At 37.0% G+C, this 17,515-nt stretch overlaps 5 protein-coding genes across 7 annotated transcripts in view; 2 read left to right on the top strand and 3 right to left on the bottom strand.

Moving 5' to 3' along the window:
• Positions 1–10: 10 nt before the first annotated feature.
• Positions 11–3,924, bottom strand: LOC131797256 (uncharacterized). Its single transcript, XM_059114875.2, is given in 4 exon segments — positions 11–2,148; positions 2,891–2,994; positions 3,145–3,290; positions 3,292–3,924. Coding segments are annotated over 4 exon segments (549 nt in total). The 5' UTR covers positions 3,387–3,924; the 3' UTR covers positions 11–1,944.
• LOC131797249 (mitochondrial substrate carrier family protein S-like) lies at positions 3,145–10,352 on the bottom strand. The gene is made up of 10 exons (XM_059114866.2): positions 9,856–10,352; positions 9,115–9,268; positions 8,319–8,387; positions 8,130–8,189; positions 7,684–7,756; positions 7,512–7,559; positions 6,235–6,374; positions 5,887–5,952; positions 3,956–5,422; positions 3,145–3,234 (listed from the first exon to the last, which is right to left on the bottom strand). The coding sequence occupies exons 1-9, from the start codon at positions 9,911–9,913 to the stop codon at positions 5,248–5,250; spliced, it is 843 nt and encodes a 280-aa protein (XP_058970849.2). The 5' UTR covers positions 9,914–10,352; the 3' UTR covers positions 3,145–3,234; positions 3,956–5,247.
• Positions 10,353–11,252: 900 nt separating this feature from the next.
• On the bottom strand, positions 11,253–14,462 carry LOC131797255 (acyl-coenzyme A diphosphatase NUDT19). Of its 2 annotated transcripts, none has more exons than XM_059114874.2 (6): positions 14,286–14,462; positions 13,814–14,160; positions 13,379–13,538; positions 12,815–12,906; positions 12,593–12,695; positions 11,253–12,018 (listed from the first exon to the last, which is right to left on the bottom strand). In XM_059114874.2, exons 1-6 carry the CDS (start codon positions 14,412–14,414, stop codon positions 11,740–11,742), a joined length of 1,110 nt encoding a protein of 369 aa, XP_058970857.2. In that variant the 5' UTR covers positions 14,415–14,462; the 3' UTR covers positions 11,253–11,739. The 2 variants fall into 2 exon arrangements, with proteins under 2 accessions (XP_058970857.2, XP_066021702.1); XM_066165605.1 differs by having other exon boundaries at positions 14,272–14,397.
• Positions 14,463–14,520: 58 nt separating this feature from the next.
• Positions 14,521–15,646, top strand: LOC131797270 (small ribosomal subunit protein mS33). The gene is made up of 4 exons (XM_059114891.2): positions 14,521–14,697; positions 14,783–14,918; positions 15,135–15,195; positions 15,378–15,646. The coding sequence occupies exons 1-4, from the start codon at positions 14,618–14,620 to the stop codon at positions 15,407–15,409; spliced, it is 309 nt and encodes a 102-aa protein (XP_058970874.1). The 5' UTR covers positions 14,521–14,617; the 3' UTR covers positions 15,410–15,646.
• A 353-nt stretch (positions 15,647–15,999) lies between these two features.
• Positions 16,000–17,515, top strand: part of LOC131797242 (centriolin) — a 36,175-nt gene continuing 34,659 nt past the window's right edge. For both annotated transcript variants that reach the window (XM_059114858.2, XM_066164900.1), the window contains exon 1: positions 16,000–16,533. In XM_059114858.2, the coding sequence (XP_058970841.2) occupies positions 16,359–16,533 (175 nt within the window). In that variant the 5' untranslated portion in view covers positions 16,000–16,358. The remainder of the gene's footprint in view (positions 16,534–17,515) is intronic.

Here is a 17,515-nt window from a genome sequence, read left to right as displayed (position 1 = left end):
GCTGGGGGCAGCAGAATTTTGCCCCGCGAATCAACAACAGGAAACTGATATAAAAAAAAGCATCTTTACAAAAATACTTGACATTTAGATTCCCATCTTTAAGTGTTTTTTTTTCTAGGAGGATCCTTCTACGAATGCTCGTTAATAAAGGAGCGCAAATTAGTCCATACAGTGAGCAGAAAAGTGAAACATTAGCTGAACTTAAATAACACCGATTTGAAATATCCCATATGTGGAAGACGTAGACACTTTCGACTCTGAATCACTGAGCAGGCCGGGCTTATTTGCGCAGACTCCCATGGAACGTTAGTAAGCTTAACGTTTACAGAAAATTGCCGCCACCTTTATGGTGCAAAGTTGGTCAAATATGAGGTACTAAAGAAATTATAACCTACGGTTTTTTTAAATGCAATATTTTTAATTTATCAACATTTACCATCGTTGAAATGAAACCGTCTCCCTCAAACAGCATGAGGGTTGAAATTCCCGATATATAGATGGTGACAAATCTCTCTCTTTCTAAAGGGTGGTAAGTTTCTAAAGAAACTGTGGTGCTGCGTCGGTGGGAGAGTATAACAGGTAATTCAGTGTTAACAACTAAGTTGAGAACGTAAATTGACCACCGTAAAGAGTTTAAAGGCTGACGTTTCGGGCGTTAGCTCTTCCTCAAAGCGATTCTTTCTAACCTGATTGTGCTCTACTGGTTAACTCTACCTTTGTTTCCAAAGTTTGCACTTGGATTTCAGTTTTCATCGAATTTGCTCTCTTGACATTAGACTCTGAAAAATACACAAACCGAATTTGATTTTCGGTTCGCATCAACGAATTTCAGATTTTTCAAAGCTTTACAAAGGGCAGCTTGAGGTACAGTGCAAATAATACTAAATAATAAAATAAAAAACAATGGTCCGAACTGAGGAAACAACAAATGATTTCACGCATCAGACAAACCTTTGTTTTCCATGCTGATAAGGTGATTAATATATTATACAACCATTGTGTCATAGAGGGTGAGCGCACACTTGAAATCTCAAGCCCCGCGGCTGAAAAAATTGAAAACACAATTTTATTTCCACGGTTTGCCCACCGTTCTCTCTAATCCGGATAAATTGTTTACTTTACCGGAAAACGCTGGTTTGGTGTTTTTGTGCGAACGGAGATACTGAGAACGGAGCTATTTCAAAGCTGGAGTGAAATAAGTGGTAAGGTAAGAACTCTTACGCTTTTTGAACAACTTGATATTTCTTTGTAACAGCTCTATAATTTCATAAATGAAGTTCTGCATCGATTGTTGGAATAGCTAGTTTTTGCCGCGGAATCCACCTCAAATCTTAACAAACAATTCTTAACATAAAAAGACACATCATGTTATTTTCTCGGTAAGCATATTTTATCGTGACTGGTAAATGTTATACGAAAATCTACACGATGGCAGCACATGAGAAAGACTTGGAAATCACCTTTGCACACAGGTTGCAGACGTTAAAATTGTCAATCTTCCTGGTTATTACTTTGGCAACAACGCAAGAAACACTAATATTCGCAACAAAAGTTAGGGAAAAAAAATCTACCCTCAATCTATCCTTGGGCGTTTTCCTATAAAATCAAACAACGCCTCTTTCAGTATTACTCAGTTTTATCAATTTGCTCATACATCATCCATTACCATCTGATGCTTAACGTTGCACCAATATATTCCATTTTGCCATGCGTATGTTCAGTTAAAGGTTATGGATGACGGCAAAATGCGACAAGAACATAGTTCGGCTCCTGAGCTAATGATGTTCTAACCACTTTAGAGTCTTCCATGTTCTTTTTCTACTACAGTGTATGGGCCACACTCATAGATTAGATAATAATATTCCACTACACAAGTTCCCTTATGAACCTGAACACTTCAAAATATTAAACACGTCTTGACAGTTTTTTTTAATAAGTGCATTATTAAGGGCTGCTTGTGGGAGGCACCACTGACACAGGGACAGGAGAATGATGAAGACAATAGTCACTAACACTTCCTAACAGCGTCCGCCGCACGATGCCCAATCCTCGACTTCCCATCACTATGTGGCTTGCATTTTCTTTATTGGCTGTATGACAAATAACCTCTCCAGCTTTGCCAATTTCTGAAATCAGCTTGAAGTTATACTACAAACAGAGAGCAAACTATGATTAGGAAACAAACAAATAAAGCTAGGGCATAAGTATAAAAGTATAAATATTTCTTAAAGTATGAGAAAAAGAGTCTATGACTTTAGTTGAAGGATTTGATGAGGAGTTGATCACAGACACATTTAACTGAATGAAATATTAGCCAGGGATACTTCACTGCCCAAAGAGACTTACTCTACCCCCCCCCCCCTCCCTTAAAAGAATCAAATGACAATAGTCCTACTCCTTGCCCCATCACTGAGAGTTTCTTTCTGGGACTAAGGGTGTTAATTTTTGCAGCATTTTCAGTTAAATATGAGATTTCTTTCCACAGCAACGTATTTCTGAATATTAAGAACAATCCAGTAAATCAGCAAGAATTAGAACCTGTCAAATTTTAAAGCTAAATGAAAAATTCTGTTAATGAAACATTCAGGTTCTGTTGTTACTGCTTGCTTGTAAATCCTTTCTGTACCCTTTTTTAAGGGTAGAGTTTCTTTCTATACCAACAATGAAAAAAAAAAAAAAAAAAAAAAAGGAAAGACATATGAAAATTGAAAACAGCAACTTACAAGTTATTTGGAAACTCAACTATCAAGAAGTACTTGCTGTAGTCAATTTGTAAGGAATTGATGGCAGACTTATGGATAGCCCTCTCAAAGCCTCTGTAACTGTTATTTGAATACATGTGGAGCAATATCAGCAATCTGAAGTGTTTGTAAAGATTGTTTCATATCACCTTCCTGTTTCTGCATGTATTGGCAAATGATTCCAAAATCTCTGTTGTCTCATTTTGACTTTTCCCAAGCCATGACATGTAATTGTTTCGAAATGCCATCCCATCTGCAGTTAAAGGGTGTATATAGTAATCATGAATCACATAAAAAGATATATCTAGGAGACTATGAATATAGAATACATTAGTTTTTTCTATTTGTGCTAATGTCATCAAGACATTGCCTCACATGTAAAAGAGATGGATTTTAAACTTACGAGGATGCATAACAACAGGTCTTTTCTCCATTTCAATAGCATGTGTAAAAACAAGTTTGTCACCAGGCTTGTGCAAATTGTCACAGTACCCTAAAACAAATTGGGTTGAATTTAGGATTAAATTAATAAATTAATGATAAAATTGTTAAAAAAAGCTATTTTAGTGAGATCACAAAATTCTTAATTAAATCAACTTCATATACATGGTTACATAGGTGCTGAAAAACAATAATCAAAAACATATTTCATGCCACTCTAAGTGCAAAAAAAATGTAGACTTAAGTATTTAAGAGAAAAAAACTAGAAGAACCTCAACCTTAAATATGTCATCCATATTCTTGTTTGAAGACTACTCTCCTTAAAGAACCCTATTGAGGACCATTTTCTCCACCATATCTTTTGGAATGGAGATTTTTGCCCTTAGGTAAGGAAAACACAGTAATCAAATCCTCTCCACGAAAAACCAACATATTCTCATCAAAGTGGCCATAAATGTTAAACTTCTATATTCAACATTAACTGAGAGGGTTAAAACTGTCTCACCTTTTGTTGACATTCATAAACATTTAACGATACCCTCATTTTTTCCGACTCCTACATTTTTTCTGGCGTTTTTCAGAAAGTTATGATGGGAAACGTCGTCCCACTAACTAACGAAAGGTCTTCTAAAACTTGTCAAAAAGGCGCGGGCCCAGTATCCCGTGACCAAGAAAAACATGCCCCTTTGGCCATCTTCAACCTTTGACCACAAAAATTGAAATTCGCGGTAAATCTATAACAAGCAAGTACAAATAATTTCTTTTCAACTCACAATCGAAAGCTTTTTTGCAGTGCTCACTTCCGTCCACCGCAATAACTACTGTGTTCTGTTCAGCCTCCGACATGTTTACAAGTAGTGCAAAGATGGCGGCAGTCCGGTGAATTAACCGGGTAGTACTGGAACAAAGTTTAGTTCCCAGGTCTCGACTAAATTTGGCTAGTCCGCTTAACATAGGGAGTGCCCAGTACACTTTCAAAGGTTTAAAAACCGTTTATTTCCCGCTAAAAATGCTTGTTCACCTGACTGGGGAGGAAATCAGATCCACACATAAGACCATTTCGAAAACCAGAATCAATTAGGCAGTATTGGGTGCTACGACACCATGCATGCAAGATGAAATGCGACTTATCCTGAAACGTTACCCAGCATGCAGGGGACGGGCTTTATATGATGCATTTATTTCTGAAAAAGTCAAAAATGCTTATTGTACCATGGTAGTGTTTTTGCAAACTTTTCTTCGCTTGGTTTTCCTTTAAAAACCATTCCAACGTTAGATGCTTGAAATTTTTTTATTCGTGATCTTCTTATCATTCACAAGTATATAATTTAGTTTACATATTTACACACCACCAGAAAAATAATTTCCCTAACGTTTTTATACCGTCTTTAAAATGAGAGCCACATAGAAACCTACAGTCCACGGTCTTTAAATATGACAACAATATCTTTACACCTTATTTGAGATTATTTTCCGTCTACGGACAGCAATTCCTGTGGATTTTGAAACGTGAAGACAACAAGTAGAGAGAAGTGACCGCATTTTGAGCTACCTAAAAGTGAATCCCGAACAAAGAAAGAAATCGCATCGCGGAATGGAAAAAAATGGAAAATGACGAGGTTAAAAAGTTGACAACTCGGCAAAAAATCATAAAGAACAAGAAATGAAAAGTAAACTCGAAAGCCGGTGCTTTTTCTAAACGCTTCCCTTGAAGTAACAAAATTTTCATCTCAAGTGAGTGAGGATTCCTTAAACGGGCGGAAATTGACTTCACGCCACCGATTATCAATGCGCTTTACAATGAAGTTTACTAAGCAAACCAATCGTGGTCTGAGACCAAACAGAAAGAAATAAGAAATATAAAGAACACAAGAGAAATACACTGGGTAATTTATTTCACCCTGGAAGAGGAAATCTTCACAAAAACTAGAACAGTAAACAATAAAAAAGAGTCAACTTGATTGACTGCATTGGTTAAAAACACCTCCTTAACTTGAAATTACATCGAAATTGTTTTACATCTTCTATCATTCATCAATTTATGTAGATTTATTAAAAATATCCGTTATCCTCTCAATCCCCATTGAGACACTTTTCTTTGGGCCCAGCTCATGGCAATCATAGATGTTCCGTTGGACATAAAACTCCTTATGGAGCCAGGCACGATACCACGATACAGCCCGAAGAATCCGCCCTTTTCTTTTATCACCAGTCTCATACGAGCCACAACTGGAAGGTCCCTTCAAATAAAACACACATAGTGAACCTATTACAACTGCAAACAGAAGAAACACCCTATAAAATTCAAATTTATTTGAAAGAAATGAATTGCCCCGAGATAGCGAGCTGGTTTTTGCTGGAGATTCGGTGATACATCACATGACTTAGCGTGCCTTCCGAGTTTTCCATTCATTGTTTTAGTTTGTACTTTACTCTGAGTAATCTCCTTTTTTTTCTTCTTCTTTTTCTTCTCTTTTTTCTTCCAGACCTCCTTAAGTTTTAAATGTCACATCGTTTGTGACTGTGACTGGGCTTTAGAGAGTTTCGGTGACCTTTTTACCTATTATTGTTCGTGAGTTACATCGACATTGTTAATACCGGCCAAACAAGCAAACAAGAAGTTATGGGAATTAATATTTCCTATTGATCATGGGCACAGAATTAGAAACTTGTCGATTAAACGAAAAAACTCCTTTGTACATACTTGCCGTAGTTTCCTTGTACTTGAGACTTCATGTTCTCCAATGGCCACACAACCCACCAAGCAAAACCACCAAAAGTCAAGGTTAAATGAACGGTTGGAACAAAAAACACCCCACGCCCTTTTTCAACATGACTAACTCACTTACAAGCGTTCTCAGAATTGTTTTTTTAATTCTTATGAAAAATCAATGTCTACATGTAAAAGCTTTGAAGAAAACATCCCAGTGTAAGAAGTTTTAGTTTCAGTTAACTGTTTTTGTCTTCCATTCATACGGACACAAAAATCACTGAAACTGAAACCTATACGGCAAAGCAACATGGATGCTATAGGAAGATCAACAAAGGATACGTTGCAGCTAAACCTGATGATAGAAATGGTCCTAGGATTGGTCTTTTAAAAAGTTCAGGAAAGTGTCGTCTTCCAGAATCCAAAAGTATAAAGTAAGTACACATCAGTCCCATTGTACGACACCATGTTACACCAAATCCCTAAGGCAAAGATAATTGAATTTAGAGATCCTAAGATCTTAAAGCTAATTCTCCAAACTATAAATGATATATTTCCTGAGAATGTAAAGTTTGTCCCAGCAACATTGTAGGCTTGATCACTTTCTCAATTCTCACAACTATCACAATCAGCCAAAATTGGAAGGAGATTAACCAATTGATCAAGTGGTTAAAATATAACAAGGGAGTTAAGTATTATTAACTGAGTTGATAACGTAAATCAGGGCGTGAAATTGCGCCTAATACAGGCGCCAATGCGACTAAATTTTTCACTTTGGCGACCAAATCCTGAAAGTTAGTCGCCAAATTGGCGACTAGAACGTTTCATCATAACCTTACCAAGAGATATAGTGAATTAAAAAGATTTGCAAAGATAAATCCGCGGCAAACTTCCTCGTTAAGTTTGTTTCCAAAACGTGGCACATGCATCTCGATCGATAACTAGACGCCATCTTGGATTTAGATGAGCCTGAATGTTGTATATCATCCATCCTAGTGTCCACTTTGTAGCACGTTAAAGATCTTTTCCCTAACTTAATTTTGGAGGGTCTATCTAGAACGCTGACAGCGTAAAGAAAGATTTTGTTTGTTTTTGAAAATGGCGACCAACTTTTTTTGAATTGGCTACCACTTTGAAGAATTTAGGAGCCAAGTGGCTATCAGAAAAAGAAGTTAATTTCACGCCCTGTAAATTAGCCACCGTGAAGAGTTTTAAATCTCTAAACTTAAAAAGTTTTCATTAACTTTAAACTCTAATTTTAACTCTAAACTTTAGAAGTTTTAAAACTCTCTATGGTGGCCAATTTATGTCATCAACTCAATTGATAATACGTAAACCAACCAATTAATTGATCAAACGGAGAGAGAACAAGTCAACCCTTTAAACCCCAAGAGTAGCATCTAATTTCTCCCAACAATATCACCCTGAATCACATGTTAAGGTCATGAGAATAAAGGAAATGATCACGAATGAAAGAAGCTTTTGATTGGTAAACAAATTCTCCTTAATATACAGAAACTTTGGCTTTTGATGGTAGATTTCAGTCCATCATCAAACTTGTTGTCTACTTCATGTTAACATCTACAAGTATAAAAAAAAACTAAACCATTCAACCTTACCCTGTAGAGTCCTCTGAACTGCCATGTCTGACCAGTTTGTCTCCGCACCTAAAGTGTTAATTAACATGAATTGTAACTTATTATTCTTGACTGCGAATATTTAAAAAAAATAATGTAACCAAAGAATAACTAATTTGTGAGTGTTGTAGCTGTGTTGTGGACCAATCATTACCTTTGCCAGTTCCAGGGGAGTCTCAATTATGGCTCTTGTTGTTGAGGCTGCTGCTCCTGCAATCAACACTCTTCTGCAATATTCAAAGCCAAAAATTTTCTTCTTTTTGTAGTCAGAGTTTATCCCAGTTTCTGTAGCCTTAGGCATTATTTGAAACTCTTCCTGGAAAGGATGCTGGTTGACCTCTGGTACTTCCCAGCAATTTATCAAGTTTCCAAAACAGTCATTTGGCTGGGCCTACCCCTATTTAATGTTGTCCTGAGTGTAGAGTGGCAAGTCTCTAGATCTCCACCACAGCTAGTACTAAAAAAATTATCCAACTGAACTAAAAACCTGGACCACCCAATTTGGAGTTCACCATCCCATCCATTAAATGTAGTTTTAAAGCATGTACATCTAGAAACTAGCGGCCTGTAGCTTAGTGAAAAAATTGACAATCTACTCACATTTGTAATCCACCAGTGAAGGGGATTTCTCTTCTTCCAAACCCATTGAAATATGTGTAGCTTTGAGGAAAAGTGAAAAAGTAACAATTAACTTAGAAGTGAAACCCTAACCCTAAGCATATGAAATGAAAGTTGAAAATAAAGTAACTCAACCTTCAAAAATCATTTAAAATGCCATGATGTACTCACAGGGCTTCAAAAACAGCAAACTGACTTGATCTATAAATTCCAGATCCCCAAAGAGGTGGAATACATCCTCTGAAAGTTTTTAAAACAACCAGTGGGTTATTGGCAGTTTCTCTCTTCAACACATGCTGGACCAATAAGTTAGCAGTTTGAAAAAACTGCTACTTCAAACAACAACAGAGATTATGCTGGATGTGGTACAGGGAAAAAGGAAAAGCCAACTATTAGCAACTATTAGAGTAGCACACCATGTAAACTGCGTCTCCATCACTGGATACTCAAATAACATACCAATCCCTTTTGAACAAATGACCATAATGATTAATAGCTTTAAACTAAATTCTCAAAATAATTGCTGATGGGATATAGTTTTTGTATCCTGCACAAGAAAAATGGCCATGAATATGGAAGTAATCTTTGTAGTTAATTGGACACTAATTAAGCAGTGGTGAAAATAACGCCTGAAAAAGGTTCAGGGATTCCATGCATGCCTGAATTTTTTCAGGCATTATTTTCAGTACTGCTTGAGTAGTGTCCACAACTGCAAAGATTGCTTCCATATTCATTTATTTATCTGCAGTTCACATATATGATTTCCAAATATTTACAGTCAAGAAATTTTAGCCATGTAGGGGCAAATTTTCTTGCTTACAAACCAGGACACTGACATGAGCTATGCTTTTATTGAAGGGAGCTAACTATTTCTGCTTTTGTTTATCTAGAACTGGCCATCAAATGATCCATGGTACACTTTCAATTGATCAATAACAACACAAGAAAGGATTTGTACATAATATACCTATAGAGCCCTCTGATTCCCTGTGTCTTGACTGTCTTTGCAAATGATCTGAACATTCCTTCTGTTTCGAATCCACGTTGTGCTTGCATCTTTGTCTTGATTGTATCAAATGGATGCCCCACTGCCACACTTGTAGTTCCATAGAGGACGCCAACTAATTAAAAATTTTTTTTTTTCAATACATTTTTCAAAATAATGTAACAATGTCATAATCATCACAGGAAACTTAAAAATGTTTAACCATTTTTTTGACATCTATCCGTCAAAATGATTGTTTAAACTAAAACTATATAGGTTAATTAGCTGATCAGGACAGCACAATTCCAGCTTATCGAGGTCACTCCTGTTACGAGCTGTAGTTGAAAGATCGAAGGACATAATCTGATCGGTTCCGCAGTAGTTCTTTGATGTTAAGGAACATTTCAACTGAATTTTCCTGTGTACATTAATATAAGTCGGCCCTTTCAAAATGAGAGGCACTCTTTAGATAAGAGTGTGTACGTAAGATTTTATTTGTATACTCTTGTTGAGTGATCATCGGGAATTTCTTTGAATTTTACGCGCGCGCTAAACCCACCGTAAAAAATTACTTTAACCCGATGGTCATAACTCTAGTTATCGACGAAGACTATCGTAAAATTTTAAGGATAGAAAATTAACACATGCAGATTTAATTTACTACACACGTGCAACACAAGCTCGTTTTAACGATCATATTCCTGGATCAGTTTCATCACTTACCACCAAGACCTATCAAACCCTCCTGTATCCAGTTGATTCTCTTCTCATTGTGAGTCATACCCTCTTAAATTTTATCAGCGTGAATTGTGCGCTCCTTTTGTAATCCACAATTAACTCTGCACTTGTTTTGATCTGGGAAGTCTTTGGTTACTTTATGTATGCTAACATAAGAAGTCGACTTGCAGCAACTGGGAGCTAAGGCCAAGTACACACGGTATAGGAGGCAACGTAATTTCTCGTGTAATTTAATTATTTGGAGTTCACAAGCCGGAGTAAATTTTCAAAGACAACAAAATGGCACGAGCCCATAAATTGGGCAAGTGCAATTTGCAGCCTTTGAAAAATTTACAAATCCTCATTAACACCAAATTGCAGGAGAAATCATGTTGTTACTTGCACATTTACGTGAAAAACGCATCACTGAAAGTCAAGACGGACGAAATTTTGGCAGCGCGTGCTATTTGTAATTTGCACATGAGCTACAACTTTGAACCCGTATTACATGAATATGCACTCGTTTTCGGCCAATCACGCGCGCGTAATTTTTTTTCATGTATACCGTTAAATTCCGGTTATAAGCCCCCCGCTTATAAGCCCCCCCGCTTATAAGCCCCCCTGGTTATAGACTCATCTACCGGTACTTGGAAACAAAAATATTCATCCGGTTATGGGCCCCCCCCCCCCGGATATTAGCCCCCTCTAATTTTCCTTGTTTTCTTAATATATATTAGTACTTTTGCAGAACCCTGTACTACTTCGAACACAAAATTTGTAGTTGTATACTGAAGGCAAACTGACTGCATCAGACAGGTGAGTTCTTCTGACCAAGTGGGTGGGTTAAGCGTGGCAGGAAGTGACTTAGAACAAAGATGTCATCGTAAGAAGCTTCAAGAAATGCGGAATTTCTTTGGAACTTAATTGATCGGAAAATAATGAAATTAACATCGAAGGGATTTCCGACTACAAGATGCCTTCACTTGATGAAGTCCTTGAAGATGATGTAGAGTTTCATCTCGAGAGTAATGACTCAGACAATGACGTTTATGATGATGATGGCGCCGAGTTCGAAGCATAAAGCCAGATCACTCGGTAAACTAAGATGACGTCAAATTAACTGAGAGAATTAAGTGCAGGAAGCCTCGCCGCCGTGAACTGGACATTAGAATTTTTAACTTCCGGTTTGTTGCGTTCCTATTACGTTCACGTTGTTAAGTTTTGATTTTGTTCCAAAAATTTAAATGCCTTCGATATACCATGAGGCTTGCGAGTTTAGTTAAAAATTAGTATATTAAAAAGGTATTTTCATCAACACTGCCGTGGCTCATTTCGAAACGTTTTTTTTAAATATATAATATATATATACTTAGAGATTTTACGCCGTTAGTTAACGGCCGTGATATTGTAGGGAGAAATTAGATGCTAGTCACTCTTAAGGGTTAAGACCTCATACTTTCGCGCAGGCGAAGAAATGCTTATGTTCTTTGTCCGCAAAGGCAGAAGGAATTCGAAATCCTAAAGTCAGTGTTATATCATGGCGCAAAAGATCTTTTACATCCATTTCAGTGGTACGTCCTGATATAAAATTAACCGTTTTAGTGGCAGGGGAAGAACAAAGGTTAATTACCTTCGATTTCATTTGAATGTCACGTAGAACACATTCTTGGATGTGTCGGAGTCTTTGGTACCATGCATCGACGTGTTTCAGTGTGTAACCTTTGAAAGGGTTTTGCGCAAAGATTTCCGAGTAAATTTTGCGGGCAAATTCATTTTTTTTCCTCCCTTAAGCGGTTCTTAGACTCTCCTTATCTAATGCCGTTTAATCCTGCTGAACTCAATATCAAAATTCTACCGCTCGATCTTTTTTAGACTAGAAATCCAAAGTGTTCAGAGATGTGACTCAACTGAGTCTCCAGCAAGTTCATTAATCCTTTCAAAATCCACCACTGGTAAGCACTGTCCATGAGGAAGTTGCACATTAATCATCATGTTGAATGGAACACCGGACTCAAGGCACAATCGATTAAAATTTGTTCCCTTTGCATTTAACTGCGCTAGTGTCTCTGATTGATTAAAAAGTGAAATTTGTCCTGTTGTACTTTTTGTTAATTCTTCCCTGACTCTCTTTTTCAAAGATGGATAAAGATCATCATGTGGAAATACAACCTGAAATGGTAAAATAATCCGTTTGAAAGTGATCAAGTTTATTTTTATCTAGTTAAATTACTGTGCATCACCAGCGAGAAAGTAAAATTTGGCTCCAGACAGGAATGATGCTCAAAATGTCAGCTTTTTAATCAAACTTATCACCTTAAGTAGTTGATGAACAACGGAAAAGGTAATTCAAATGAACTTTGACTTAGAGTGGGGTTTTAGACAATCAACAAACTTTGAAATTTTGGTACAAGTGGGTTGCTTGAAGTTTTTCAGCATTAGCTATGAGTGTTCATGATACTGTTTCCAAAAAACAAACCTGGGACAGTATGCATGAACAAAGTGATGCAGATCCACCTGAACAAACTTCGTTTTGAAACGATGCACATTTTTTTACACATATTCCCAAACGAATCCAACTATACATTTGAGTGGATAGACACATTTAAAAAGTGCAATGCGCAAATCTTCAGGCTATTAAACCTCATACTTGGAGCTGGTTTAATGTGGGTACCACCTGGCACTCAAAAATATGATTTTCTTTAGTTTAATTAAAAAGGAAAAAAGGAAAACAGATTTCCCTTACCAGAGTGCCGTCAACACACTGTGTTACAATAGTAAGCCATTGTTCACATCCATCTGAAGCACGGTTTTGCTGAAAAGATTGAAAGTCCTCCCACTTTGGAAATCTGCATAAAGTCATTTTGTGTTTGGTTTGAGTTATTTGCTGATGGTCATGAAGTTGATGATGGGGTCAATTTAAAAGGCCACTGAAAGATCAATATTTTTTCTGACAAACTACGCTTACCGACAAAACCTTAACAGCTCATAAACTTGAGGGAATCCAATCTTAATCTTGCGTGCCATAAACTTTGCAGCAGCTTCAGCTGGAATCATCCACTGTTAAAAAAATATATATTGTTTGCTAAAAACATTAAGAAAAATAACAACATCATGTCAGCATTTTATCTTGAGCTTTCAATGGTAATGTAAAGAGATAAGGCACCTTAAACACCACATTTTCAGTGCATCATCTCTGAGCATTTATTTTGCTTGCAGATTTTGACCAATAAGCATCCTGGTGGGTGTATCCTATGCAAGACTTAATCATATCATCATCATTGCCTCTTAATTATTATCAGTCTTTTATCTTTATTCAATTTTTTTCTTTGTTCTGCTTTTTCGATCACCCTGAGTCAGAGTAGTATTGTGGTTTCACAGTTGTATGTGAAGACAACACACTATGATCCTTTTACAAGGTCAAGAGTTCTTATAAAAACAGAAAATTTCAAGACGTTTAAGTAAGGAGACAATTCAATCATATCAATTTGTGCGTGGAAAGGTTGGCAGAAAGGTCTCACATGTAAATCACCTTTGAGTGAGTCATCTCCTTGTCATCATGGAGTGCTAATGGTTCCTCATCAAGAAAGGCAATATAGAACATTGTGTCATATCGTCGAGGTAAATGAGCAGGTGTCAGCCAGTTTGACCACTCACTCAGGGCCCACACATCAGGAACACATTTAAATTTCCTGATGGGATTAATAGATAAAAGAGTGATAATTTAGGAAAAAAGAGAACCTAAACATTTTAAGGAGAAGAGAGATAGAGATAAGAGAACTTAAAGAAATTAAGCAGAGAGAGAGACAAATGGGAAAATCTTGGAAGGGGAAAAACTTCCAACAGTGGTCCTAAGCATGAAACCAGTTCAAACTTGGAGGAATTTACCCATTTAAATCTCGCCAGAAATTTACAAGAAATTTTAATTTGAAACATTTGTGCAGTTTCATTTCTTCACAACCCTCACCTGCACATAGTGAAAAACACGGAGGCATCTGCATGCACTTCTTTCCTCCAATTCTGAACGTTATCTATATCAAGATTTTCGTATTGTTTATCAGAAGAGAAGCTCTTTAATAAAAGAACGCCAGACTCTTCAAATGTCTCTCGGATGGCACAAATTCTTAACGCGATATCACTTGGTAAACCTGTAGGTCCAGATGTCTTCACCACAGGTGGGCGTGGTCCTTGAATATCAACAAGGGATGTGAAGTTTGTGCCAAACTTAGTGAAGGACTCTTTAAATAGTTCCATCCAGTCATTAGAAAAGTCAGCTTTGTCGATTATACCACCAGGGAAAACATACATACTTGGCTTTAGATGAAGGAGAAGAAAAAATGAGTTTAGAGAAGCATAAATTCAGCTTATAGTAGATACAACTGAGACAAAAATTAGCACGAGTCACAGGGGCTACGGGGGTTATACCCTGTCAAGTTTACCATAAATGCACTTTTAGCGGCTCTTTCCAGTAACAAGACCCTCCAGTCAAAGGCGCTCTTAAGTTGGCTGTTTCTAGCAGCTAAAATTAATGTGGCCGAATTTCGTATTAAAGGCCTAGCTGCACTCATTTTGTTTGTACGTTCCTCTAATCGTCACCTGTTACTACGACCTCTTCGGCGGACATATTGAATTTGTTGACCAGGCTACTAAGCTGTCGATCCAGGTTCGCTCTTCCAATAACATGGCGGCCTTCTAGAATGAGTATGGCACCCTCGAACGCTCGTTGCAAGAGAATATTTTTACGAGATTTGCCTCTGAATTTTAAATCAATATGAGTGTGAAATACGTAAGAAAAATGGCTCTATTGAGAGCTAGGATTTTTGGTGAATTGACTCGTCAAGTAACTCCAAAGTAAGTTAAGTTTGTCCCAACATACTTTTGCATCGTTGGCATTTGAAAGAGGCTGAAATACAACCGTTGCTTTTTTTCTGTTTAGATCCTACAAAATTGTGGAACATTTTGCCCAGAAACCCTTGGCAGATAGCCTTACTACTTATTATCCCCCTATAAAGAAGTTCCAAAGTCTCCTTTTTAGACTCAGACATTATGGATTTTATAGCGATCAGTATCTGGTAAGTTTAAAATCAAGATCTACCCTTCCTTGTGAAGATTATTTACAGCACCATGAATAGTGAACTTCAATGGAAAATGTTCTAAATATTTGTCATTATTGAGGCCGATGGAGGGAGATAGTTGAGGTGGTGCTAAAATCCTACAAGAGAAATTCCCTTTTGTCTGATCAAAAAGCCAGCTAGATTTGAAGATCGTGTTTATTGATATTTTGCTAGAATTTCCAAGAAGAAATGGCAGCAAAACGGAAAGCAAGAGGAAAAGGTCCTCCTAAAAAGGGTGAGTAGTACTTCTAGAGGATTCAAAAAGTAAATGCATCAAGTTTCTCTTGACACCTCTCACTTTGTATTTATGTTATGTAAGTTATGACCATCAACCGAAATGCGTTTTGGCTTCAACTCAATTTTATACATATTATCATAACCAGCACTTTTTTTTGTCATTGCTTTTGATGTTTGCAGGTGAAGGCAAAAGGGCAAAAAAGAAGAGATAACGAAACCCTTCGAGTTCTTATACAAGTGCTGAATGCAAATCTATCAGTGCTTATGACTAAGTGGGATTTGATCTGCCTGGGATACCCTCCATTGTCTGGAAATATCCCTGAAGTCATGATATTTAGTCATCAACCATGATCAGCATGAAGGATGTTTAACTAAAGTGGTTTTTTCTTTTCTCTTTTAAAAAGCTGTATTGTAATAGGGAAATAAAAACTTGTTACTTTAGAGTGAAATGTCTTATGTTTTATGAGTGTGCTTCCAGTTGCTGTTGTTGGTTTTTTGTTTATTTATGTGAATGTTGGTTTATGGCAAGCTTGCTACTGTATTTATTAAAAGTGAACATTGACAAGCCTTGAGAAAAAAAATAAACCACTGCCCTTCCCTGTTGGAATGATGTATATCAGAATGGTCCTGAAAAAAAAAAACTATCCAAAAATTGATCTCTATCGTCCTTTGTTTGATTATTATTAATTATTATTATTATTGTAATTTTAACTTCGGATGGTGACTTATCTCCCTTCCCCTCCCTAGACAGGATTGTCTCAGTCTACCGCTGCCCATCGATGCTTGTTAGCGATCCCTTAGATACAAAGTGGTCATTTTGGTAGGTAAAATGGATTGATAAGTTGTATTCTGGCATAGAACAGTACTGGATCGTGAAGATCAAGAAATTTGTATTTTAATGATATTTGAAAAACCCGCGCAGCGCATTGGATAGTTGATGCTCACTTGACACTCCGCGGATGAATATTTCATTTTGTTGACAACTACTTGGCGTTGTTTCGCCGCGATCTTCAGCTGTTTAGCTAGAAGATTTTGAAGACAACTTCTCTCTCATACAAGTACATGACAGCAAATCGATGACATCTGTGTCGAAAAGAGATAACCAACCGCTTGATTCTTGACAGCCCCTTGGCAACGTGCTCTGTTTCGGCGTGGCTTTCCATGAAAACTCTGGAAAGTATGGATTCTACTCCAAAGTCATCTAAAGGTCGCAAGCTACCATCTCCTAATGGACAAAACCCAAAATTGACCGTGAATAGTGGAAGAAGTTACACAAGGCATGACAAACAAGAGGAAGCGGTGGGTGAGATGGACGTGCTTAGTGCATATGTACCAGGTGAGGGGCTCTTTTATGCACCATGTAGTAAAAGATTTGTATTTACTTTACATCTCAACTTGTGTGTTTTTACTTATTATCCACCAGTTTATAAGTAATCACGAGAAGTGTTCACTATCATACTGTGTATTATTTTGCTATGAAGTCTTCGGCTGCGCATGGAATAAGCACAGCGGCGAATAATATTTTCCTGTGATATAATTATCCTACATTTATATTTTGAGTTAAGTTATTATTTAAGTGAAGTTAAGGGATTTATCTTAGTGAGAATGTCGTAGAAGATAAATCATCAAGAGTCGATTAAACTGGGTTAAGGGGTCGCCTAGATATTGAAAATTCCTTTTTAAAACTACCAATCCATTTTTTCTTAGCTTGCTAATTACTGCTGTTGATTTTTAACGTGGCTTCTGAGAAAAAATGACACTTAATTAATTACATTGTTACTATGCTCCTCTAGGCATGTATTGAAAGTATAAAAAAATCAATGGCGAAAAATTAGAATAGTACATGGGAAATGGGAATGGAAAGAAATAAAACCTGCACAGACACAAACAGTGCTTAATACTTTAGCAGACATTTCAATAAATGCTGGTTGCCGGCAGTTTATTGTCACTTATGAGACCTCTAATCACGGTTTGTTTTGGCTTGTAAGCAGGATCTTGTGTTAGGGTTTTTCCCTGCACAGCTGCCCACTATTTCACCAATGGCAGCCCTGTATGAAAAAAGTTATTGAAACCCCTGGCTTAAGCAGTATCTCTAGGAGAGCCAATCTTTAAGAGGTGTTGTCAAATTTATGCCCCTTCTGAAGAAATAATTGAGCATCTAAAAATCCAATTAGACTTAACTTTTTGAAGCCAGTTGACTTTCCCTACAGATTGTGTGATTTATTTCTTGTATAGGTTGTTGGTTGGCTGGTTTAATTGACTGATTGATCATGTGTTTTTGCAGACTGATTTCCCAGTTTGTATTTTTATTTATTGTT

Source organism: Pocillopora verrucosa, chromosome 4, assembly GCF_036669915.1.
Source record: "Pocillopora verrucosa isolate sample1 chromosome 4, ASM3666991v2, whole genome shotgun sequence".
Lineage (NCBI taxonomy): Eukaryota > Metazoa > Cnidaria > Anthozoa > Scleractinia > Pocilloporidae > Pocillopora > Pocillopora verrucosa.
This window is presented reverse-complemented; position numbering and strand designations above follow the sequence as displayed.

Bases quoted from the DNA above. Each gene is read 5' to 3' on its own strand.
- LOC131797270 (XM_059114891.2), top strand. From the start codon at position 14,618: ATGAGTGTGAAATACGTAAGAAAAATGGCTCTATTGAGAGCTAGGATT. The intron at 14,698-14,782 runs GTAAGTTAAGTT...TTTTCTGTTTAG, and splicing joins ACTCGTCAAGTAACTCCAAA to ATCCTACAAAATTGTGGAAC. The intron at 14,919-15,134 runs GTAAGTTTAAAA...ATATTTTGCTAG, and splicing joins TTTATAGCGATCAGTATCTG to AATTTCCAAGAAGAAATGGC.
- LOC131797255 (XM_059114874.2), bottom strand. From the start codon at position 14,414: ATGAGTGCAGCTAGGCCTTTAATACGAAATTCGGCCACATTAATTTTA. The intron at 12,907-13,378 runs GTGATTTACATG...TTTTTTTAACAG, and splicing joins AGGAGATGACTCACTCAAAG to TGGATGATTCCAGCTGAAGC. The intron at 12,696-12,814 runs GTAAGCGTAGTT...GACTTTATGCAG, and splicing joins GAGCTGTTAAGGTTTTGTCG to ATTTCCAAAGTGGGAGGACT.
- LOC131797249 (XM_059114866.2), bottom strand. From the start codon at position 9,913: ATGACTCACAATGAGAAGAGAATCAACTGGATACAGGAGGGTTTGATA. The intron at 5,953-6,234 runs GTATCCTTTGTT...GACTTTTGGTGG, and splicing joins TCATCAGGTTTAGCTGCAAC to TTTTGCTTGGTGGGTTGTGT. The intron at 5,423-5,886 runs GTATGTACAAAG...TTTTATTTGAAG, and splicing joins GTACAAGGAAACTACGGCAA to GGACCTTCCAGTTGTGGCTC.